The 25,094-nt window shown below is 42.4% G+C and overlaps 1 protein-coding gene across 3 annotated transcripts in view; it reads left to right on the top strand.

Annotated features, from left to right (window-relative positions):
• Window positions 1-25,094, top strand: part of LOC134349421 (serine/threonine-protein phosphatase 2A 55 kDa regulatory subunit B beta isoform) — a 405,433-nt gene that overhangs the window by 359,901 nt on the left and 20,438 nt on the right. For all 3 annotated transcript variants that reach the window (XM_063053700.1, XM_063053698.1, XM_063053701.1), the window contains exon 7: window positions 15,697-15,866. In XM_063053700.1, the coding sequence (XP_062909770.1) occupies window positions 15,697-15,866 (170 nt within the window). The remainder of the gene's footprint in view (window positions 1-15,696; window positions 15,867-25,094) is intronic.

Raw genomic sequence — 25,094 nt, 5'->3', positions numbered from 1 at the left:
ACTGTAGTAAATAATGACAGTATTATTCAGGAAATCTTGCCAAAAGAAGATTTACTATTACAACAGATCAAGAAATAGGCAAAAACCTGCCATTTGGTTAGGAAACAAGTGGATTCACTGTTTTTGCTGCAGAGAGACCCATTAAGGTATGACTAATGAAGAGCTGACTGAAAGGTGTGAGTAGGTAACATGGCTTCTGTCATGCTTCAGCAGCACTTGTGTTGTTGCCCAAAGCACATCTCTATTTCCCTCCTGTTTCTCCTCTGCTGAAGTTGTTGATTTATCTAAGCATCCTGTCCCATGGGCTTCCGCTGCCTTTGGGCTCTGTGCCCTGATGGGCTGTTTTCAATGACGAAGCATTTAATGTAAATATGAGCAGAGAAGAGCAGAACAAACTTGAGGAGCTGAAAGGATGTTCCTTCTGTATTATTCAACCCCTTTCCCTCATCCCATGCACACAGCCCTCGGGACAGTTGCAGTAGAGAGACAGTCACCCACCTCTTTGCAGACTAACAGAGTGCAGAAAAGAATGCTAGGATCCTTGTCTCTAATATTCTAAACAGCTGCACAACAGAGGACTGCCTGATATATGGGCTTTTCCCAGCGCCATGCACTGAGACAGACGTCAAGTGTTGCTGTAACAACATCAACTTGGTGAAAGGCACTCTGTGATCTACCTGAAATTTGTTGATCTGCCAGCACAGAGATGTCTGTCAGGGAGTGCCACAGACTGGCACAGGAGTATATGCTGAGGGCTGCACTGAAGCTTGGTAGGAAAAGGCTCTGTCAGGAAAGACCAGAGTGTAGGCTCCTGCTACTGCACATATGAGGGACTGAATCGGGTAGGGATCTCCATCACCACAAGGCAGTGTGCTTAGCCCCCTGTTCTACTCACTTTACACTTACAGCTGTATGGCCAAGCACAGCTCCAATGCCATATTTAATTGTGCTGACAACATCACTGAGATAAGCCGAATAGCTAGGTGGTGATGAATCAGCAAATAGGAGGGAGATTGAAAATCTGGCTGAGTGGTGCCACAAAAAAAATCTCTTACTTAACGTCAGCAAGATCAAGGATCTGATTATTGACCTCAGGAGAAGGAAACCGGAGGTCCCTGAGCTGGTCCTCATTGGGGAATCAGAAGTGGGGAGGGTCAACAACTTTAAATTTCTTGATGTTATCATTCCAGAGGACCTGGCCTGAACCCAGCAAACAAGTGCAATTACAAAGAAAGCATGGCAGTTCCTCTAGTCTTTAGGAGTTTGGAAACGTCGGCATGACATCTAAAACTTTGACAAATTTCTGTAGATCTATGGTTGAAAGTATATTGACTGACTGCCTCTCAGTCTGGTATGGAAATGCCAATGTCCTTAAACAGAAAATCTTACAAAAATAGTGGATACAGCCCAGTCCATCACAGGTAAAGCCCTCCCCACCATTGAGCATATCTACATGGAGCGCTGTCGCAGGAAAGCAGCATCCATCATCAGGGACCCCCACCACCCAGATCTTGCTTTCTTCTCACTGCTGCCATCAGGAAGGAGTCTCAGAACTCACATTACTAGATTCTGGAATAGTTACTACCCCTCAATCATCAGGCTCCGGAACCAAAGGGAATAACCACTCAGCTTCACTTACCTCATCATTGAATTTTTCCCATAGATTTAAGATCCGTCATCTCATCTTCTCAATATTTATTGCTTATTTATTTATTTATTTGTCTGTTTGTTTGCTTGTTTATATATTTATTTAATTATTCTCTTTCTTTTTCTATTAGTTTGTTGTCTTTTGCACACTGGTTGTCTGCCCTGTTGATGCAGTCTTTTGTTGATTCTATTATGGCTATTGGATTTACTGAGTATGCCTGCAAGAAAATGAATCTCAGGGTTGTGTATGGACACATATATGTACTTTGATAATAAATTTACTTTGAACTTTGGAAGCCCTCAAACACTGAAATAGTTGATCTTCCAACTGAGCCAAATGAGCGGCAACGTTGTTATGGTTATGAGGAAGTTAACTCTTGACTGCATTGACCATGAATGTAAAAGGCTTTTCTTTCATGTATTTTTATTATAAATTAAATTTACCTTTAAAATAAAAAAGAACCACAAGGGCTTCAGACCTGCTGAGCATCCACTTGCAAGCATTTTCCAGGAGCAATCACTGACCCAGAGTGGGGTTCCAGGTTGCCTTTCCTCACCTGCTATAATCCATTGTCGCACACCCAATGGTGATCAGCACAGCGTAGAATTTGAACATGGCCAACTATACATCTTCCCTGCCCCCTACTAGTCTCTTTCCTCCCATGTTTACTCCCCAAAGCCCATAGCAGCTCAATACAAGAGCATTCTGGTTGATCCCACTTTCTCCCCTCAACCCAACAAATTCTTTCCTTTCAGCCACTCATTCAGCTTCCTTTTGAACACATAATTAGATCTGCCTCCTTACTATCCTTGGCAGTATAAGGCATTATTCCTCATGTTGTTTTTTGTCCTTTTACCAATCATCTGAATTCAATCTTCCTGAGCTGTTAACCCCTCCACCAACATCAGCTGGTTCTCTCCATATACTGCGTACTTTATCCTTCATGACTTCAAATATACACATCAATGTCAGAACATCCTCAGTTCCAAGGAGAGTAACACTAGCTTGTCTGGTCTATTTGTGTAAGTAAGAACTGGGATCATTTTAGTAAGTTTCCTCTACACTCTTTTGAAAACCCTTATCTATTTCCTAAAGATTGATAGTCAGAATTGGAGTTGTGGCTAAAATACTGTTTTACAATAGTAACTTCTTTGCTCTTGTAGTCAATTCCTCTGTTTATAAAGTTCAGGAGCTGGTGTGCTTTTTTAATCATGGTCTTAGACTGCTCAGTCTGGATGAATGATCTGAATCTGAAATGTCAATTATCCAGTTTCCTCCATAGATGCTGTCTGGTCCACTAAGTTCCTTCAGCAGCTCGTGTGTTGCTCTTAAACTTTTAGTGAACTTGTGCAGATCTGTTTTAGTAACCCTCCAGTTCATATTGCCCTCTCTCATTGCTCCTTCCAAAATGAACTCCTCTCATTTCTTAGCATTAGCACTCATCTGCTAACTATCCCTGCATTTCACCAGTCTGCTTCTATCCCAAAGTTTTTTTTACTATCCTCCTTCCAGTTCCATATGCCTCTAACAACTTTTGTGCAAAATATAACTTTGGAAATTGTATCCTACGTGTTCCGTTCAATTCATTAGTATATGTTAAGAGCAAAGGCACTGTACACCTCTCTCCAGTTCAAAAGCACTCTTTCATTACTCTGCCCATCCCATTGCAATCCTTTCTATTTCATGCCCTTCAACCTTGAAGACAAGCATCACATTCCCTTTTGCAAGTTATGCATTAAACACATTTCCCTCATTAACTCGTTAGTGAGGGGCATAGATAGGGTAGTTAGTTTTTTTGCCTCCAAAACTGAATCCTCCAAAACTAGAGGATTTAGTTTTAGAGTAAGAGATAATAGGATTAGAGGGCATTTGAAGAAGCTTTCTTTTCACTCAGAGAGTGCTTGGACTCTGGAATGAACTGTCCAGCTAGGTGGTGGTGACAGAGACTTTCACAACATTTACAAAATATCTAGAGAAACAATTAAATTGCCAAGGCTATGGACCAAGCACTAGGAAATGGGACTACTGTAGATGTGTTCTAATGGTTGACATGACCACATTGGGCTGAAAGGATGTTGCTGAGCCTTATGACTCCAACCCTCACATATTTCATCAGAAACACAGTGCAGCTGGTCAGATATGACTTGCTTTTAACAGATCCATGCTGACATTTCACCCTGGGCTAAAGTGTCTATCAAATTCTGTTTGAGATAATTTGGCAATGCTGATGCCAAAATAATAATAGAAGATAGGTCAGTCTTCATATCTTTTCATATAAATTGAGATCCTCCATTGTATCCCACAAGGGATAGGAAAATTTGTTGTTACAGGGAGAGAGGCCTCTGCACAGTCTACAAGAAAGACACTGTTATACATGTATTTCAACATCCAAACTACATTACGGGCTAGGAGGCGGTTCTTTGGAGTGCAGTTACATGACATCACAGCAAAGCGATATATTTGGATAACCTAAACGTTTTGTGATGTAAGTTGAAGGAACATGCTGGGAAATGTCAGAGATCAAAGTTGAAATACTGGCATTTAACATCTCTGCAAGCTGCAGAAATATTAGGTCTTCTCTCTCACACCTCGCCAACACCACCCAACTACTCGAGTGCCACAAATAATTTCTCAACCTGTTGCAATGTGCCACTCCATGTGGAATCCATCAGCTGAGCTGGGACTTCACTACCTGTCAAATTGAGGGGGAGAAAATGCAAAGAACTCTCATCTGGTCAGGCCATATCTGTCGGAAGAAACACGAGTTAACATTTGAGGTAACATTTAAACCTAGAAAGTCCCATTTAACAGAGCTCATGAAGGTGTCCTTGACACTGAATAGACCTCATCATACCATAACAGCTGAGATGTCAGATCAATATTCAAAATATACAGATTTAATATAATGGACAAAAACTCCAAAAGTGTGTAATGTAAAATTACTTTATACAGTGAGTTGTTAAGATTTGACCAAAAGGATGGTGAAAGCAGATTCAGGAGAAAACTCAAGTAGCAAAATAGTGATATATACTTGTAAATGAGGCATTTTCAGGGCAGGGGAGAAGTATTAATTGGATTGCTCTTTCAATCAGCTGGAACAAACACGCTGTGCTGAAAAATCATGCTGCGTGCTGTACCGATTTTTGCACCCTCGATATAGCAAATAGAAATTAATTGTTCCTGTCTGTGTTGTCAGACTTGAGCTGGCTGTGGTGGTTTTAATTGGCAGTCAATAATACATGTTGCATAGAGGTCTTGGTGTGCATACCACCTTTCCTATTGGACATTCAAGCATGATGAAAGAAACACAGGGACATGCTGACTGCATGCCCCATCCAATTAACTTTAGTCAGTAATGTTGAGAACCTCTTACATTAACAAAGTTTACTCAGGCCAAGTAGTGTTAACATAAGCAGGTTGGAACTTTATTATACAATACTGCTTTATATTTGCACATCCTATTAAAACACAACAGTTGTGCAATTGTTTAAAGTCTAAGTGATGGTCAGTAAGTGCTGGACAGTGACACCCATATCCTGAACATTATTTTTAAAGTCTGTGTCCTTTATGCCCAATGAGAGAAAGAAAACAAAAAGCTGGGTAGTACATATGACAGCTTTGAAATCATTGGTATGTTCCAAAGATTATCACAATCAGTGAATGGCTTTCATATGTAAATTACAACATATGGAAATCTCCCTCAAAGAGTGTTTGGATAAATGGGCAAATCATCTGTTTTTTACTGTGTTGACTGAGATAAATGTTAGTGAGGAAATAGGAGAAAATTTCCCCAGGCACTCTGTATAGAAAGCAATAGGACTCTTCCTTCCTTCCAAAAACAACCATGTGGAGGCTTGGTTTATCACTTCATCTGAAAGACAGCTTGAAACCACAGCTTCCCAACTCAGAGGCAAGTCAGTCTCCCGAGAGCCAGAGTCTGCTGGGACAGGAGGTTAACCAACAAGGGAAGTGACTCACAACTGTGAACAATGCAGCCTGCCATCTAAACAAATTGAACCCCACATTTTGGGGCTCCCACAGCTGAGAATTTTAAAAGCTGAAATAAAATGGAGAATTTCAGCATGACCCTACAGATTGTTTTTTTTAAAATATAAAAGCATTTGTGATTGTGTAACGTATTCTAAAGCAACAGCCAGGATCAATCTCAGCAAATTTACAAATTTACACTCTTCAGGATAACTACCTTACACAGGCAGTTTATTTGGGCGTCACTGTCTGTGGCACCATCTGCTTGGGAACCGTGGTGTAAATTGAAGGATTCTCATTAAAGTGTGTCTGAGCAGGAAGGCATGCTCAGTGACCAGTTTGAATTTTCCTACACAGGTTATTGTGTCAGGAATCATAAATGGTGTGAAAGTGCCAGAGAATGCTACTTCCATAGTCATCTGCACAGAATGATTGCATTTCTTTGAGCCTGGATAACAGTGCTCTGAAGAGGATTCTCAGGAGATTTACAAGAATGTTACCAGGGACAGGGCTTTGAGTTTCTCGGTTGCTTCTGATTTCAGAGGCTGGAGAACCACCTTTAAGCAGGAAAGGATTTAGAAAAATGTTCAAAATCAATTTAATAGAGTAAATAAGAAAAAGCTGATTCCCCGATACCACAGGGTGCACTTTAAGCCTAAGGAACAGAAATATGATGAGATTTTTTTTGGACATTGAGTTACACTAAACTTGAATATAATTCTGTAATGATATAGAGCAACTGGAGATGATAGTAATTCTATGAGGGAAAGTTATTTATATGCAAAAAGGAAAAGGGGAGATTTACAAAGTGTTCAGAGGAAGGCAACAGTAGGACTGAATGGTTAAGCATTAGAATCTACAGATGCAGGAAATCAAAGCAACGCACACAAAATGCTGAAGGAACTCAGCAGGCCAGGCAGCAGCAATGTAAAAAGGTACAGTCGACTTTTCGGGCCGAGACCTGTCGGAAGGACTGAATGGTCAGCTCTTTCAAAGAACTGGTGCAGGCAGGATAGATTGAACGACTTCCTCCCTAAATTTTGTAATTGTTACACTTGCTCAGATCCACTAAAGCTACTGGGGGTAAAGAAGGTGATATCGCAACAAGTCCTATCATCACACATCATGGTCATGAGTACAGGATCATCATTGAGAATTGGAACTAGAAACTTCTGCTAATTTATCTGTCTTTATGACTAAGCTCTTATCATCAAAATCAGTTGAGACAGCACAGGTCAGAAATTAAATGAAAAATCATCCAGATAGGAGGTTTGTTTGCCTGACCAGCTTTGCTTCCAAAAATGCAGTTTTCATTTTTCCCATGTGTGAATCCTCATTCTATTATCTTTCAGTTTAGCATTTTACATTGTTGCAAATATACCAATCTATTGCAGCACGGCATCTTGGTTATGGATAGGAGATTAACAGCTTGAAAAAGTCCATTGCAATTTCCCGAACATTGATTGGCATCTCCCTAGAGCAAGGGGTTTAGATGGGGTGGAATTTGTTAGGTGTGTTCGGGAAGGTTTTCTGACACAATATATAGATAAGCCTACAAGAGGAGAGCCTGTACTTGATCTGGTATTGAGAAATGAACCTGGTTAGGTGTCAGGTCTCTCAGTGGGAGGCATTTTGGAGATAGTGATCACAATTCTAACTCCTTTACCAAAGCATTGGAGAGGGATAGGAGCAAACAACTTAGGAAAGCATTTAATTGGAGTAAGGGGAAATATGAAGCTATCAAGCAGGAACTTGGAAGCATAAATTGGGAACAGATGTTCTCAGGGAAATGTACAGCAGAAATGTGGCAAATATTCAGGAGATATTTGCGTGGAATTCTACATAGGTACGTTCCAATGACACGGGAAGGATGGTGGGGTACTTGAATCATGGTGTACAAATTCTGTTGAAAATCTAGTTAAGAAGAAAAGAAAAGCTTACGAAAGATTCAAAAAACTAGGTGATGATAGAGATCTAGAAGATTATAAGGCTAGCAGAAAGGAGTTTAAGAATGCAATTAGGAGAGCCAGAAGGGGCCATGAGAAGACCTTGGTGAGCAGGATTAAGGAAAACTCCAACACATTCTACAAGTATGTGAAGAGCAAGAGAATAAGATGTGAGAGAATAGGCCCAATCAAGTGTGACAGTGGAAAAGTGTGTATGGAACCGAAGGATATAGCAGAGGTACTTAATGAATACTTTGCTTCAGTATTCACTACGGAAAAGGATCTTGGTGATTGTAGGGATGACTTACAGTGGACTGAAAAGCTTGAGTATATAGACATTAAGAAAGAGGATGTGCTGGAGCTTTTGGAAAGCATCAAGTTGGACAAGTCACCGGGACCGGATGAGATATACCCCAGGCTACTGTGGGAGGCAAGGGAGGAGATCGCTGAGCCTCTGGCAATGATCTTTGCATCATCAATAGATGGGAGAGGTTCTGGAGGATTGGAGGGTTGCAGGTGTTGTTCCCTTATTCAAGAAAGGGAGTAGAGATAGCCCAGGAAATTATAGACCAGTGAGTCTTACTTCAGTGGTTGGTAAGTTAATGGAAAAGATCCTGAGAGGCAGAATTTATGAACATTTGGAGAGGCATAATCTGATTAGGAAGAATCAGGATGACGTTGTCAAAGGCAGGTTGTGCCTTATAAGCCTGACTGAATTTTTTTAGGATGTGACTAAACACATTGATGAAGGTAGAGCAGTAGATGTAATGTATATGGATTTCAGCAAGACATTTTATAAGGTACCCCATGCAAGGCTTATTGGGAATGTAAGGAGGAATGGGATCCAAGGAGATATTTATTTGTGGATCCAGAACTGACTTGCCTACAGAAGGCAAAGAGTGGTTGTAGACGGATCATATTCTGCATGGAGGTAGGTGACCAGTGATGTGCCTCAAGGATCTGTTCTGGGACCCCTTCTCTTCGTGATTTTTATAAATGACCTGGATGAGGAAGTGGAGGGATGGGTTAATAAATTTGCTGATGACACAAAGGTTGGGGGTGTTATGGATAGTGTGGAGGGCTGTCAGAGGTTACAGCGGGACATTGATAGAATGCAAAACTGGGCTGAGAAGTGGCAGATGGAGTTCAACTCAGATAAGTGTGAGGTGGTTCATTTTTGTAGGTCAAATATGATGGCAGAATATAGTATTAATGGTAACACTCTTGGAGGATCAGAGGGAAGTTGCGGTCTGAGTCCATAGGACACTCAAATCTGCTGCGCAGGTTGACTGTGGTTAAAAAGGCTTATGGTGTATTGGCCTTCATCAACCATGGGACTGAGTTCAAGAGCCGAGAGGTAATGTTACAGCTATATAGAACCCTGGTCAGACTCCACTTGGAGTACTCTGTTCAGTTCTGGTCACCTCACCATAGGAAGGATGTGATAACCATAGAAAGGGTGCAGAGGAGATTTACAAGAATGTTGCCTGGATTGGGGAGCATGCCTTATGAAAATAGGTTGAGTGAAGTCAGCCTTTTCTTCTTGGAGCGACAAAGGATGAGAGGTGACCTGATAGAGGTGTATAAAATGCTGAGAGGCATTGATCGTGTGGATAGTCAGACAGAGGCTTTTTTCCAGGACTGAAATAGCTTACACGAGAGGGTACAGTTTTTACGTACTTGGAAGCAGGTACAGAGGAGATGTCCTGTGCGTTTTTTTAACAGGGAATGGTGAGTGCGTGGAATGGGCTGCCAGTGGTGGTGGTGGAGAGATACGATAGGGTCTTTTAGGGGATTCTTGGATAGGTACATGGAGCTTAGAAAAATAGAGGGCTATGGGTAACCCTAGGTAATTTCTAAAGTAAGTACATGTTCAGCACAGCATTGTGGGCCAAAGGGCCTTTATTGTGCTGTAGGTTTTCTATGTTTCTATGTTTCTAATATTCTTCAGCAGGATTAAAGAAAAAGGGCCTTTTTTCTTCCATTTGTTGCTTTTTGTAAAACCATTTTCTTCTTTGGATGAATCTCTTCATCCTCCATATCAAAGATTAGGGAGGGGCACAAGGAGTATCAAAGCATTAGGGATGCAGAATAAAAAAAGGATAGCAAATACGGTACTCAAGGTGTTATATCTAAATGCGCCTAGTATATGAAATAAGGTGGATGATCTTGTTGCTGTATTACAGATTGTCAGGTATGATGTTGTAGTCATCACTGAATTGTGACTGAAGAATGGTTGTAGTTGGGAGCTGAATGTCCAAGGTTACGCGTTATATTGGAGGGATAGGAAGATAGGCAAAGGGGGTGGTGTGACTCTACTGGTAAAAATGGCATCAAATCAGTAGAAAGATGTGACATAGGATCAGAAGATGTTGAATCCTTGTGGGTTAAGTTAAGAAACTGCAAAGGTAAAAGCACATTGATGGCAGTTATATACAGGCCTCCCAACAGTGGTTGGGAGATGGACCACAGATTACAATAGGAAATAGAAAAGGCATGTCAAAAAGGCAATGTTATGGTAGTCATGGGTGATTTTAACATCCAGGTCGATGGGGAAAATCAGATTGGTAATGGATCTCAAGAGAGTGAGTTTGTTGAATGCCTAAAAGATGGCTTTTTAGAGCAGTTTGTCATTGAGTTTACTAGGAGATCAGCTATACTGGATTGGGTGTTATGCAGTGAACCAGAGGCGAGTAGGGAGCTTAAGGTAAAAGAACCCTTAGGAGCCAGTGATCACAATATGATTGAGTTCAACTTGAAATTTGATAGGGAGGAAGTAAAGTCTGATGTAACAGTATTCCAGTGGAGTAAGGGAAATTATAGTGGTATGAGAGAGGAGTTGGCTAAGTTAAATTAGAAGGAGCTGCTGGCAGGGATGTCTGCAGAGCAGCAATGGCATGCATCTTTGGGAAAAATGAGGAAGGTGCAGGTCATACATATTCCAAAAATGAAGAAATACTCAAATTGTAAAATAGTATAACTGCAGCTGACAAGGAAAATCAAAGCTATTGTAAAAGCAAAAGAAAGGGCATACAACAAAGCAAAAATTATTGGGAAGATAGAGGATTGGGATGTTTTAAAAAACCTACAGAGAGCAACTAAAAAAATCATTTGAAGGGTAAAGATGAAATATGAAAGCAAGCTAGCAAATAATATCAAAGTGGATATTAAAAGTTTTTTCAAGTATGTTAAAAATAAAAGAGAAATGTGAGTGGACATAGGGCCGCTAGAAAATGAGTCAGGAGAAATAATAATGGGAGACAAGGAGATGGAAGATGAACTAAATAAGTATTTTGCATCAGTCTTCACTGTGGAAGACACTAGCAGTATGCCTGATGTTACAGTGTGTGAAGGAAGAGAAGTGGGTGCAGTTACTATTACAAGAGAGAAGGTGCTCAAAAAGCTGAAAGACCTAAAGGTACATAAGTCATCCGGACCGGATGAACTGCACCTTGGGGTTCTGAAAGAGGTAGTGTTAGAGATTGTGGTGGCATTAGAAATGATCTTTCAAAAATCATTGGATTCTGACATGCTGCCAAAGGACTGGAACATTACAAATGTCACTCCATTCTTTAAGAAAGGAGGAAGGCAGCAGAAAGGAAGTTATAGACCAGTTAGTCTGACCTCAGTGGTTGGGAACACATTAGAGTCAATTGTTAAGGATGAGGTGATGGAGTACTTGGTGACACAGGACCAGATAGTACAAAGTCAGCATGGTTTACTTCAAGGAAAATCCTGCCTGACAAACCTGTTGGAATTCTTTGAGGAGATTACAAGTAGGATAGGTAAAGGGGATGCAGTGGATGTGGTATATTTGGACTTTCAGAAGGCCTTTGGCAAGGTGCCACACATGAGGCTGCTTACCAAGTTAAGAGCTCGTTATTACAGGAAAATTACTAACATGGTTAGAGCATTAGCTGATTGGTAGGAGGCAAGTGGGAATAACAGGATCATTTTCTGGTTAGCTGCCAGTGACTAGTGGTATTCTGCAGGGGTCGATGTTGGGACCACTTCTTTTGATGCTGTATATAAATAATTTAGATGATGGAATAGATGGCTTTGTTGACAAGTTTGCAGATGATATGAAGGTTGGTGGAGGGGCAGGTAGTATTGAGGAAACAGTTAGGATGCATAAGGACTTATACAGATTAGGAGAATGGGCAAGAAACTGGCAAATGAAATATAATGTTAGAAAATGTATGGTCATGCACTTTGGTAGTAGAAATAAATGTGCAGACTATTTTCTAAACGGGGAGAAAATCCAAAAATCTGAGATGCAAAGGGACTTGGGAGTCCTTGTGTAGAACACCCTAAAGGGTAACTTGTAGGTTGAGTCAGTGGTCAGGAAGGCAAATACCATGTTAGCATTCATTTCAAGATGTCTAGAATGCAAGAGTAAGGATGTAAGGGTTTATAAGGCACTGGTGAGGCTTCACCTTGAGTATTGTGAACAGTTTTGGACCCCTTATCTTATAAAAAATCCGCTGGCTTGGAGAGGGTCCAGAGGAGATTCACAAGGATGATTCCAGGAATGAAAGGGACGTTTGATGGCTCTGGGTCTGTACTCGCTGGAATTCAGAAGGATGAGGGGGGATCTCATTGAAACCTTTCAAATGTTGAAAGGCCTAGACAGAGTAGATGTGGAAAGGACGTTTCCCATGGTGGAAGAGTCTAGGACAAGAGGGCACAGTCTCAGGATAGAGGGCCCTTTCAAAACAGAGGTACAAATAAACTTCTTTTTAGCCAGAGGGTGGTGAATTTGTGGAATCTATTGCCACACACAGCTGCGGAGGCCAGGTCATTGGGTGTATTTAAGGCAGTGACTGATAGCTTCTTGATTGGACATGGCATCAAAGGTTATGGGGAGAAGGCCAGGAACTGGGGTTAAGGAAGAGAAAATAAAAGGATCAGCCATGATTAAATGACGGAGCAGACTCAATGGGCCAGACAGCCTAATTCTGCTCCTATACATTATGGTTTAAGACTAACCGACCATCTGGGAATAATTAACAAGAAGGAAAGGATGATTAGTATACAAATGTAGACCATACCCAGGCATGGTTCGTGGTTGGAACTGGCCCCCGAATGTAATCACAAACATGGTATCATTAGTGACCCAAGTCTCATTGTGTCTGTGCCAATCAGGGAAAAAAACTACCCAGGCTAATTTCAGCTCAAGGTGCATAGCCCTGCAAGTCAAGGCTTAAGTGCATATTCAGTTTTTAATGAGGGCTTATCAAACTGCAGAAGTGAGGTTCCCCTACCATTCCACCAGCCTCCATGTCCAGCACATAATTCTCTGCAACGTCTGCCATCTCCAATGGGATCCCACCACCAAGCACATCTTTCCCTCCCCATTACTTTCTGCTTTATGCAGGGATCGTTCCCTTAACAACTCTCTTGTCCATCCCTCCACACTGATCTCCCTCCTGGCATGTATCCTTGCAAGTGGGACAAGAGCCACACCTGCCCCTACACCTCTGCCCTCACTACCGTTCAGGGTCCCAAACAGTCCTTATAGGTGAGGCGACGCTTCATCTGTGAGTCTGTTAGGGTCACCTACTGTACAAAAATGCTGGAGGAACTCAGCAGACCGGGCAGCATCTATGAAAAAAAAGTACAGTCGATGCTTTGGGCAGAGACCCTTCTGAAGACCCTACTTTTTTCCATTTTGAGTGTGTGGCTTTGATTTTCAGCATCTGCCGATTCTCTCCTGTTTGTGACTTCACCTGTGAATCTGTTGTGGTCATATACTGTATCTAGTGCTCCTGGTGGCCTCCTGTATATCAACGAGAACCGACATAGATTGGGAGACCATTTCGCCGTGCACCTGCCAGAAGAAGTGGGATCTCCCAGTGGCCACCCATTTTAATTTCACTTCCCATTCTCATTCCAGTTTGTCAGTCCACGGTCTCCTCTCCTGTCCTGATAAAAGGTCTCGGCCCAAAACGTCGACTGTACTTTTTTCCATAGATGCCGCCTGGCCTGCTGAGTCCCTCCAGCACTTTATATGCGTTGCTGAGGTGAAGTTCAGTATCAGTCAGATCTTGTCAGGACCAGTGTGTTCAGTTTTAAGTGTTACAGCACAGGAAGTCAACGAGTACTTCTAGGGCAGATCAAGATTCTCAGTTTGCATTTTGTGCCCTGAATTTTTGTGAGTGTATAAATTTGAGGGGTGTGAACTGATTGAGAGGTAGGGAGATACAAAGAAGCAATGTCCTCTGTTGGGGCAAGCCTCAAGAACAAAAAGATCATCTTAAATAAAGACCATTTAGGAAGCAAACGAGGAAGTTCTTTCTCCACACAAAGATTAGAAAATGTGTTTCCATTTAAATAGTCAGTCTCAGAGGAGGGCCAGTAACATAATGCAGATATTTAACACCCGGCCACCCTGAAAAGCTCTTTATATAGAGACACAAGAGACGGCAGATGCTGAAATGTGGAGCAACACACAAAACTCTGGAACAATTCAGCAGGTCAGGCAGCAGTTTTGGAGGCAAAAGGACTGTTGTCGAATGCTTCAGTGTTTCAACACAACAGCACCTCTTTCGCCTCAGATAGTTGAAGAAGTTCGGCATGAGGCTCCAAATCCTAAGGACTTTCTACAGGGGTACATCTGAGAGCATCCAGACTGGCTGTATCACTGCCTGGTATGGGAACTGTACTTTCCTCAATCGCAGGACTCTATGGGTGTGAACTCCCCACTATTCAGGACATTTACAGCGACAGGTGCGTAAAAAGGGCCTGATGGATCATTGGGGACCCGAGTCACCCCAACCACAAACTGTTCCAGCTGCTGCCATCTGGGAAACGGTACTGCAGCATAAAAGCCAGGACCAACAGGCTTTGGGACAGCTTCTCCCACCAGGCCATCAGACTGATTAATTCACGCTGACACAATTGTGTTTCTAAGCTATATTGACTGTTCTGTTGTATATCTTACTGTACATACTATTTATTACAAATTACTATAATTTGCACATTCAGATGGAGACATAATGTAAAGATTTTTACTCGTGTATGTGCAGGATGTAAGTAATAAAATCAATTCAATTCAATGCATTTGTGAGAAATGAATCTGAACTTCCCATTTCTTCCATAGCTGTAGCCCAACGACTGCGTCCCCTCCAACATTGGCTGCAGCTCTTCATGTAAACTGTCATTGCTGCTTCCTTCCCCAGGATTCACAAATTCATACTGGAGCGTTTTCTAAAGACCCACACTATAAGGCTGAGTGGAGAACAGGTCATGTCAAATACTGCATTAATTTAATTTGAACTTGGATCCAGTTGAAGCAGAATTTATTACCACTGACATATGTCATGAAATTTGATGTTTTCTGACAGCAGTGCAGTGCAATACATAAAAATTACTATAAGTTACAATAAGAAATATAAAAATAAGTGCCAAAAGAGAGCAAACCAGTGAGATTGTATTCATGGAACTTTCAGAAATCTGATAGCAGAGGGAAAAAAGCTTCTTCTAAAACACTAAGTGTGCGTCTTCAGGCTCCTGTACTGCCACCCCGATGGTAGTAGTGAGAACAGGATGGTGAGCATCCTTAATGATGATGCCACTCTGTTACTTTGAGGAAGCCCTTGATGGTGGGGAGGCTAGTGCCCATGATGGAGCTGGCTGAGTCTACGACCCTCTGCAGATTCTTTTGAACATGTGCACTGGAACCTCCACACCAGGCAGTGTTGCACCCGGTCAGGATACTCTCTATAATACATCTGTAGAAATCTGCTCAGGTCTGCCGAATCTCCTCAAACTCCTGATGGAATATACTCACTGGCATGTCTTCTTTGTGATTGCTCAATATGTTGGGCCCAAGATAGATCCTCGAGATGCTGGCGCTCAGGAACTTGAAGCTGCTCACTTTTTCCACTGTTGATCTGTCAATAAGGACTGGTGTGTGTTCCCAACTGCCCCCTCCTGAAGTCCACCTTCAATTCCTTGGTCTTACTGACAATGAGTGCAAAGTTGTTGCAACAAAACAATTTTTATTTTTGAGGCATTGTCTGCTCTTATTTCTAATATTCTTTTGTTCCTTTCAATGAAGGACTGCTAATGTGTACATTTAACTTTTATTCTTCCGACTGTGATGACCTCCAGTTTTCGAAGAGCCAGAAGACCCCAGCAACCGGTCATTCTTCTCTGAAATCATCTCTTCGATATCAGATGTGAAGTTCAGCCACAGTGGAAGATATATGATGACAAGAGATTACCTCACCGTCAAAGTCTGGGACTTGAACATGGAGAACAGACCATTGGAAACGTACCAGGTACTTGTTGAATGGAGTTTCCAATTAAAACTAGAACATGCTGAAACATTTGTGGACCTGTGGAGAGAGGGTCAGGACTGAGAGACTGAAGAAGTGAGTTTTGTGTAAATTACGGAGAGAAGGTATAGAACAATGGGTGAGTCTAGTGCTGCTGGTGTTTTTGTAGCTAGCTGGTTGACAGATTAATGAGGAAAGTTAGAAAGAGAGAAAGCAAACAAAGAGGCATAAAAGCTGTGGAATGCAGGTCTAAGCTTCTATTAAAACCTAAAACCAAATGGAGAATTTTGGAAATGCCTAACAGATCAGGCAATGTCAGTGAAGAGAGAAAAACTGAGTTAAAATTTACAGATGGATAACCTTCCAGAAGAACTGGCTACTATGATACAAATGAAAAGCAAGTTGTCTGAAATTTTTGACTTCCAATTGTGCCGAGTTGGAAATGAGTTGCTGTTCTTCAAGCACACGTTGTGTCACATGACAATAATGTAGGCAGCCAGTGATAGACAGATCAAAATGGAGATTGGAACCTTGCAATTGTATGTTAATGGGCAGGATTCCCAAGAGACCAAAACTGAATTATTGAAGAAAACATGTTTCATTCTTTCAGTAAAATGCAAAGTTGAGATCAGCCTTAGAGTATTCTGTCTGATGTCAGAAATGCATAGTATGTAGTCATAGTCATACTTTATTGATCTCGAAGGAAATTGATTTTCTTTACAGTTGCCCCAACCAAGAATAGAGTATAAATATAGCAATATAAAATCATAAATAATTAAATAGTAATATGTAAATTATGCCAGGAAATAAGTCCAGGACCAGCCTATTGGCTCAGGGTGTCTGACCCTCCAAGGGAGGAGTTGTAAAGTTTGATGGCCACAGGCAGGAATGACTTCCTATAACGCTCGGTGTTGCATCTCGGTGGAATGAGTCTCTGGCTGAATGTACTCCTGTGCCCACCCAGTACATTATGTAGTGGATGGGAGACATTGTCCAAGATGGCATGCAACTTGGACAGCATCCTCTTTTCAGACACCAGCGTCAGAGTGCTAATACAGATTCAGCAGTGGTTTCAGTTTGGAGCTAAAGCACTTGGCAAAGTTTGATTAAACCTGTTCACGTCAATAAGTCAGTCATGAAGTCGAACAATGCAGAACCAGAGCAACACACACAAAATTTCAGAGGAATTCAATAGGTCAGGCTGCATCTATGGAGAGGAATAAATGGTCGATGTTTCGGGGCAAGACCCTTCATCAGAACTGCAGAACCAGGTCCTTAAGCCCACCAGTATCAACCAAGTGATACTACTTTTTCTGGTAATTGGAAATATGGAATCACATGTACCAAGAAACAATGAAAAACTTTGTTTTACATGCCATCCATACAGATTATATCAATGTACCAAGGTAGAACAAAGGAAAACGACACTACCGGAATGCAGAATATAATGTTGTAGTTACAGAGAAAGTGCAGTGTAGGCAGACAATAAGATGCGTGTCATGGTGAGGTATTCGCAGTGAACACTCACAATGCACTGGAGGAACTCAGCAGATGAAATTGACGAGCTCAGCATGGGTGCAGGAAGCAGCACCAATGTAGTCGTCAATGTATCGAAGGAAAAGTTGGGGAGCAGTACCAGAATAGGTTTGGAGCACATTCTGTTCCACATAACCAACGAAGAGGCAGGCGTAGCTGGGTCCCATGCGAGTTCCCATGGTACTGCTCCCCAACTTTTCCTTCGATACATTGACGACTACATTGGTGCTGCTTCCTGCACCCATGCTGAGCTCGTCAATTTCATCGACTTTACTTCAAACTTCCACCCAGCCCTCAAATTCACTTGGTCTATCTCTGACGCTTCTCTCCCCTTTCTCAATCTCTTGGTCTCCATCTCTGGAGACAGACTGTCCACTGACATCTTCTACAAGCCACTGACTCTCATACCTACCTCGACTATACCTCTTCCCACCCCGCCACATACAAAAATGCCATTCTCTATTCCCAGTTCCTCCGTCTCTGCCGCATCTGCTCCCAGGATGAGGCTTTCCGTTCCAGGACATCTCAAATGTCTTCTTTCTTTAAGGATCGTGGTTTCCCTTCTATGGTGATCAATGATGCCCTCACCCGCATCTCCTCCATTTCCCGCACTTCGGCCCTCAACCCATCTTCGCGCCACCACAACAGGGACAGAGTTCCCCTTGTCCTCACCTACCACCCCACCAGCCTCCGGATCCAGCACATTATCCTCCGCAACTTCCACCACCTTCAACAGGACCCCACCACTAAGCACATCTTTCCCTCTCCACCCCTCTCCGCTTTCCGCAGGGATCGATCCCTCCGCGACTCACTTATCCGCACGTCCATCCCCCCCGGATCTCCCACCCGGCACTTATCCCTGTAAGCGTAAGTGCTACACCTGTCCCTACACCTCCTCTCTTGCCACCATTCAGGGCCCCAAACAGTCCTTCCAGGTGAGGCAACACTTCACTTGAGAACCTGTTGGAGTCATCTATTGCATCCGGTGTTCCTGGTGCGGCCTCCTCTACATCGGTGAAACCCGACGCAGATTGGGAGACCGCTTCATCGAGCACCTCCACTCTGTCCGCCACAACAGACAGGATCTCCCGGTAGCCACCCACTTCAACTCTGCTTCCCATTCCCATTCAGATATGTCCATACATGGCCTCCTCTACTACCATGATGAGGCTAAACACAGGTTGGAGGAGCAACACCTCATATACCGTCTAGGAGGTCTCCAGCCCCTTGGTATGAACATAGAATTCTCCAACTTCCGGTAATTCCCTTCCTCTATACCTATTTTACATCACCTCCCTCATAGTTCCGCCTCTACTTCGCATTGTTCTCCTGCCAATCACCTCCCTGCTTCCCCTCCCCCACCCCTTTGTCTTTCAAATTACTGTTTTTTTCAACTACCAGCATTCTTCAAACCATCCCCAAAGTTCTTCCTTCAGTCCTGACGAAGGGTTTCGGCCCAAAACGTCAACTAATCTTTTCAACTGATTCTGACTCACCTGCTAAGTTCCTCCAGTACATTGTGAGTGTTCCTTTGACAACAGCATCTGCAGGTTATTTTATGTTAAGCTATTCGCAGTGGTCACTTTATTAGGTACACCTTTATGCTGCTCGGTAATGCAAATATCTAATCAGCCAATCATGTGGCAGCAACTCAATGCATAAAAGCATGCAGACAGGGTCAAGACGTTCAGTTGTTCAGACCAAGCATCAGAACGGGGGGGGGCGTGGGGGGGAATGTGTTCTAAATGACTTTGACCGTTGGAATGATTGTTGGTGCCAGGTGAAGTGGTTTGAGTATCTCAGAAACTGCTGACCTCCTGGGATTTTCACACACAACTGTCTCTAGAGTTTACAGAGAATGTTTTGAAAAACAAATAAAAACAAAAATATGGGTGAGCAAAAATGTGTTGTTAATGAGAGAGGTCAGAGGACAATGGCCAGACAGGAAGGCATTAAATCAAACACCTCCTGGACCTTATAAAGTGGCCACTAAGTGTCAATTGTGAGCTCAAGAAGTCCATTCATGGGTCTTAGAAATGTGAGATAGAAGCTGTTCTTGAACTTGATGGTATGTGTTTTCAGGCTTTGTACCTTCTGCCCGATGGGACAGGAGAGAAGAGAGAATATCTGGGTGGGAGGGATCTTTAATTATGTTGGCTGCCTTAGTGAGGCAGCAGAAAATCTCCCAAAATTTCAATCAACTGCTGTAAATTCTACCATTCATTGTTATATGGTTATATAGGTCGGTGGGACTAGGTGAGAGTAAGAGTTTAGCATGGACTATAAGGGCCGAGATGGCCTGTTTCCATGCTGTAAGTGTTATATGGTTATATGGTTATACAATAGTGTTATTTTGCAGTTGGCCAATTAGTTTACAAGGAAACTAGAGCATTTAGTGGAAACCCAAGTGATCACAGGGAGAATGTCTGCACATTGACGGTACAAAAGGGTCAGGATTGCTGGATCTGTGAGCCAGCAGCTCTACTTGTTATGCTAATGTGTTGTCTTGGTGTGTAAATTATTTCACACGCTAATACAGGCTGCTTTCTGATCAGCAGGCTCGATTTCAGTTATAAACTGAACTTTGTCCCCATCAATCTGGCCCCTTGTTTACAATGCCTCAAGAACCAATTAACAAAACCCTGCCTGTTTGCTGCTCCTTGACTCTATGCCCAGCAGATCATGCAGTGCTGATGGAGGAGAAAAAGATAAGCCAATACCACATATGGATAACTTCCAGCAGATGTGGCTAGTTCTGATACAAACAGAAAAATCAAGTTATCCACATTTGTAGAATTTGATATTGAACCCAGAATGCTGCAGTATTTCCAATTGGAAATTGGGTCCAAGTGTACTTTGGAATTATAACAATTTAGGACTGTTAGAGAATTAAAAGGCAGTTCACAAAAATCTGCACTGAGCACATGTTCCACAAAAGCTCAATTTATCTTAATTACTCCATTGTAGACAAGACCATATTGTTAACACAAAATGCTGGTGAACGCAGCAGGCCAGGCAGCATCTATAGGAAGAGGTACAGTCGATGTTTCGGGCCGAGACCCTTTGTCAGGACTAACTAAACTATCTCTTCTTTCAGTTAGTCCTGACGAAGGGTCTCGGCCCGAAACTTCAACTGCACCTCTTCCTATAGATGCTGCCTGGCCTGCTGCGTTCCACCAGCATTTTGTGCGTGTTGCTTGAATTTCCAGCATCTGCAGATTTCCTCGTGTTTACCATATTGTTAACACTGGATGCTTGGAGGAAGTTTAATTGAATTGCTGCTTCATCTGGAAGAACTTGGACGGTGGGGGAGAGAAGAGGTGAAAGAACAGTGTTGCCTGCTGTTGCTGAGGTTGGTGGGGTTGGAAGAGCAGAGTCTCGAAAGGAATGATCCCCTTACAATGCTGAAAGGGAAAGGAATATTTAGTAGAATCTTGTTGGAGTTGGAAATTGTAAAAGCTGTTCCATTAAATGCAGAGATTGAGAAGGTAGAACGCAAATACCAGGGTAATCCTGTCCTTGATCTGTCCAGGATAGGAAATTAAAACAGGTAATGGAAATAGCTGTGATGTGGCCAGGGACTCTGTTCACTACGATGGGAGGAAGTTATAATTGAGGAGAAAGGAAGACATGCTGGAAGCATCTAAAAAGAAATGCACATCATTGGACCAAACCCAATGGATGAAGGGGAACTGGGAGAATGGTATGAAGGCTATCTACAGTAGCGCTACTGGGAATGAGTATGGTCAAGATAGCTGTGGGCTTGTAATGAATGTTTGTTGTTAGCCCATCTCATTAGACAGCAATGGAGAGATGTACAACAGGAGGGGAAAATTTGGAGCTAGTGAACTGAATCCATACTGGAATAATGTATTACAGTGAGGAATAATCTGGCATGGGACGTTGGGGAGTGAATAAGAAAGTTAGAGAGATACTCAATTAAATTTGAAACAGAAATTAGTATTTCAGCAATGTTGTTTCATTTATCCCTTCTCTTTTTTATTCATTCCTTCTCGTAAGGAGGACAGATTGGAGCTTTACTCTCTTGCTACTCCACAGGTAGAGAGTGCAAGATCAGGTCTGGATTCTTCTTGGCTTTTGAGAAGAGTATGTGGGTTTAGAAGTGCAATCATTGAACTTTTTTATTCCATTATCATATGATTGTAAATGATTTGGTTAGCTACATCTTCCCGCTCAATTGACCATAATGCCATAAGATTATAGGAGCAGTATTAGGCTGTCTGACCTGTCAAATCTGTTCTTCCATTCAATCATGTCTATTCATTTTTCTCATCCCATTCTCCTGCCTTCTCCTAAAAACCCTTAATGCACTTCCATATGAAGAACCTATCAATTGTTGCCTTAAAAACACCCAACGACTTGGCCTCTGCAGAAATATGTGACAACAAATTCCATAGATTCACCATCTTCTGGCTGAAGAAATTCCTCCTCATCTCAGTTTTAAAGAGATGTCCCTAAATTTTTGAGGCTGTGCCCTCAGATCCTAGACTTTCTTAATAATGGAAGCATCTTCTCCATATTGACCTTTCCCAGGCCTCTTCACAACTCAACTGATCACATACAGTCAAAGTTTACCCTGGTATAGCTGAAGTGTCTTCCATGTTGTGAAGTTCACAGGATCAGGTCCTCAACCAAGATTTTTATTCTGCACCAACCACCCACCATCTGTGCAAAGAGAAACAAAACTAATGCTTTTTAGGCCAAAATTCCTTTCTTCGCTTCACAGATGCTACCTGACCCGTTGGGTGTCTTCTGGGTTTACCACTTTTATTTCAATATTTTTGGCGTCTGAAGATGTTAGCTTGGAATTTCAGTACTATGAGATTGCAGCAGGAGAACGGCACTGAAAATGGAAAGTCTCAGACTATTTAAAACTGATTAGCTAGAAATGTATTCTTTTTCACAACTAAATTAGTTACTTAACAACAGTTACATGCTTGTTTCACATGTAACATTTAATTCCATTGACTCAGTTCCTTGGGAAAAGACATAGCATATTTACAGTCCGCCAGTGTAGGTAATTTATATTCTCTGCATATTAACTTCCATATTATTTTCCAGATGCTTCATTGCCTTTAATGTTTGCTTTGAAACCATAAAAAATGGAATGGCCCAGGAAACAAGTGGGCATTACTAGGAAATTGCATCTTTAATCTTTAAGAGAACTTCTAAGAAACTAACAGGGCACAGTTGAGTTAAAAGTGAGTGGAGACCAAATATGGAAGAGATGGACAAAAACACCTAGCATTGAAGTTCATTCAGGCACAGCCATGCAGATCTCCTAGTTGCCAGTCATTCAAGTTCTCTCTGTTCCCATACTGACTTGTCTATCCTTGGCCTCCTCCACCGACAGGATGAGGCTAAACAGAAACTAGAGGTACACCAACTCGTATTCCACCTTGTTAGTCTAACAACCTGACAGCATGAACATTGAATTCTTAAAATTTCAGTAAACTGCTCCCTCTCTATTCCTTTTTCTCTCTCATGATCTATCCAGTTTTTCCTACACACAATCCAAGCACATCACCTGGTTTCTCTACCCTCTATCACACATATCACTTTCCCATAGTCATAAATTCCTTTTGCTGGTTTTTCTCCCCCATTGTTCCCCTCTTCCCCCCTCCCATCCTCTCTCACCTGATTCCATGGTCCACACTCCTCTGCTATCATCTGCAGCCCTTTGTTGTTTCCATCTATCACCTCCCAGTTTCTGGTGATATTCCCACGTTTCCTCTCCTACCTCTTAAAACTTTTTCTGCACCTTTTTAGGCTGGCTATCTCCCCTCTATCTTTCAGTCCAGGTGAAGGGTCACAAAACGACTTGTTCAATTCTCTCCACAGATGCTGATTGCCCCATAGAGTTCCTTCAGCATCTTATATGTTTCTCCAGATTCCAGCATCTGCAATCTTTTGTGGCTTGACTGGAGTATGTAAGATTGGAATTCAAGAAACTTAATGAACCAGCTCCAGTGCCATTAGTAAATAAAAATTCCTGTTATTTTACATGGTGGATAATTATATATCATGGTGCAAATAGCAGAGAATTTCAAACTTCCCAATAATTCAACATTTCCAAATATTTAGAGGTTTCTTATGACTGAGCAGATGAGTAATTGAATTGTTCTTTGTACTGCCTTATCATAGTTTCACCAAATAACTTGCTTGAGTTTATTTCCCAATGTTTGTCACTAAAAGATAATTCCAGGCACCATGGTTGAAAATGGGTTTTGTTAGAACATTCTTTCTACACCACAGCAACACACAAAGCACTGGAGGAACTCAGCAAATCAGTTAGATCTATGAAGAGAAACAGACTGGCAATGTTTCACATTCCAAAACATTGACTGCCCATCTCCCTCCATAGATGCTATCCGACCCATTGAGTTCCTCCAGCACTGTGTGTGTGTGTGTGTGTGTGTCTCCAGATTCTAGTCTTCTAGTACCTGCAGCCCCTTGTGTCTCAATTCTATTCTCCACACTTCTGATCAAAGTTTTGTATTCCTTCATGGATTATGGCACTATTAGTTATGCCACCATTTAATGTCCATCCAATCTCTTGTGACAGTGGCCGGGGGAAGGCACAGAGTCCGGCCCTGTAGCTCAGAAGGGTAGGGAAAGGAAGAGGAGGGCAGTTGTGATAGGGGGCTCGATAGTAAGGGGGTCAGATAGGCGATTCTGTGGACGCAGTCCAGAGACCCGGATGGTAGTTTACCTCCCTGGTGCCAGGGTCCGGGATATTTCTGATCATGTTCAAGATATCCTGAAGTGGGAGGGTGAGGAGCCAGAGGTCGTGGTACATATAGGTACCAATTACATAGGTAGGAAAAGGGAAGAGGTCCTGAAAGGAGAATATAGGGAGCTAGGAAGGGAGTTGAGAAAAAGGACCGCAAAGGTAGTAATCTCGGGATTACTGCCTGTGCCACGCAACAGTGAGAGTAGGAATGCGATGAGGTGGAGGATAAATGCGTGGCTGAGGGATTGGAGCAGGAGGCAGGGATTCAAGTTTTTGGATCATTGGGACCTCTTTTGGCTCAGGCGTGACCTGTACAAAAAGGACGGGTTACACCTGAATCCTAGGGTACCAATATCCTGGCAGGGAGATTAGCGAGAGCTACTGAGGTGACTTTAAACTAGAATGGTTGGGGTGTGGGAATCAAATTAAAGAGGCTAGGCGAGAGGAGGTGAGTTCACAACAGGGGGATGGGAACCAGTGCAGAGAGACAGAGGGGTGTAAAGTGAGGGTAGAAGCAAAAAGTAGTAAGGAGAAAAGTAAAAGTGGCAGGCCGACAAATCCAGGGCAAAAATCAAAAAGGGCCACTTTTCAACATAATTGTATAAGGGCTAAGAGAGTTGTAAAAGAGCACCTGAAGGCTTTGTGTGTCAATGCAAGGAGCATTCGTAACAAGGTGGATGAATTGAAAGTGCAGATTGTTATTAATGATTATGATATAGTTGGGATCACAGAGACATGGCTCCAGAGTGACCAAGGATGGGAGATCAACGTTCAGGGATATTCAATATTCAGGACGGATAGACATTAAAGAAAAGGAGGTGGGGTGGCGTTGCTGGTTAAAGATGAGATTAACGCAATAGAAAGGAAGGACATAAGCCGGGAAGATGTGGAATCGATATGGGTAGAGCTGCATAACACTAGGGGGCAGAAAACGCTGGTGG

Source organism: Mobula hypostoma, chromosome 7, assembly GCF_963921235.1.
Source record: "Mobula hypostoma chromosome 7, sMobHyp1.1, whole genome shotgun sequence".
NCBI classification, from domain to species: domain Eukaryota; kingdom Metazoa; phylum Chordata; class Chondrichthyes; order Myliobatiformes; family Myliobatidae; genus Mobula; species Mobula hypostoma.
The sequence above is the reverse complement of the archived record's forward strand: the minus strand, read 5'-3'. Positions and strand labels throughout refer to the sequence as shown.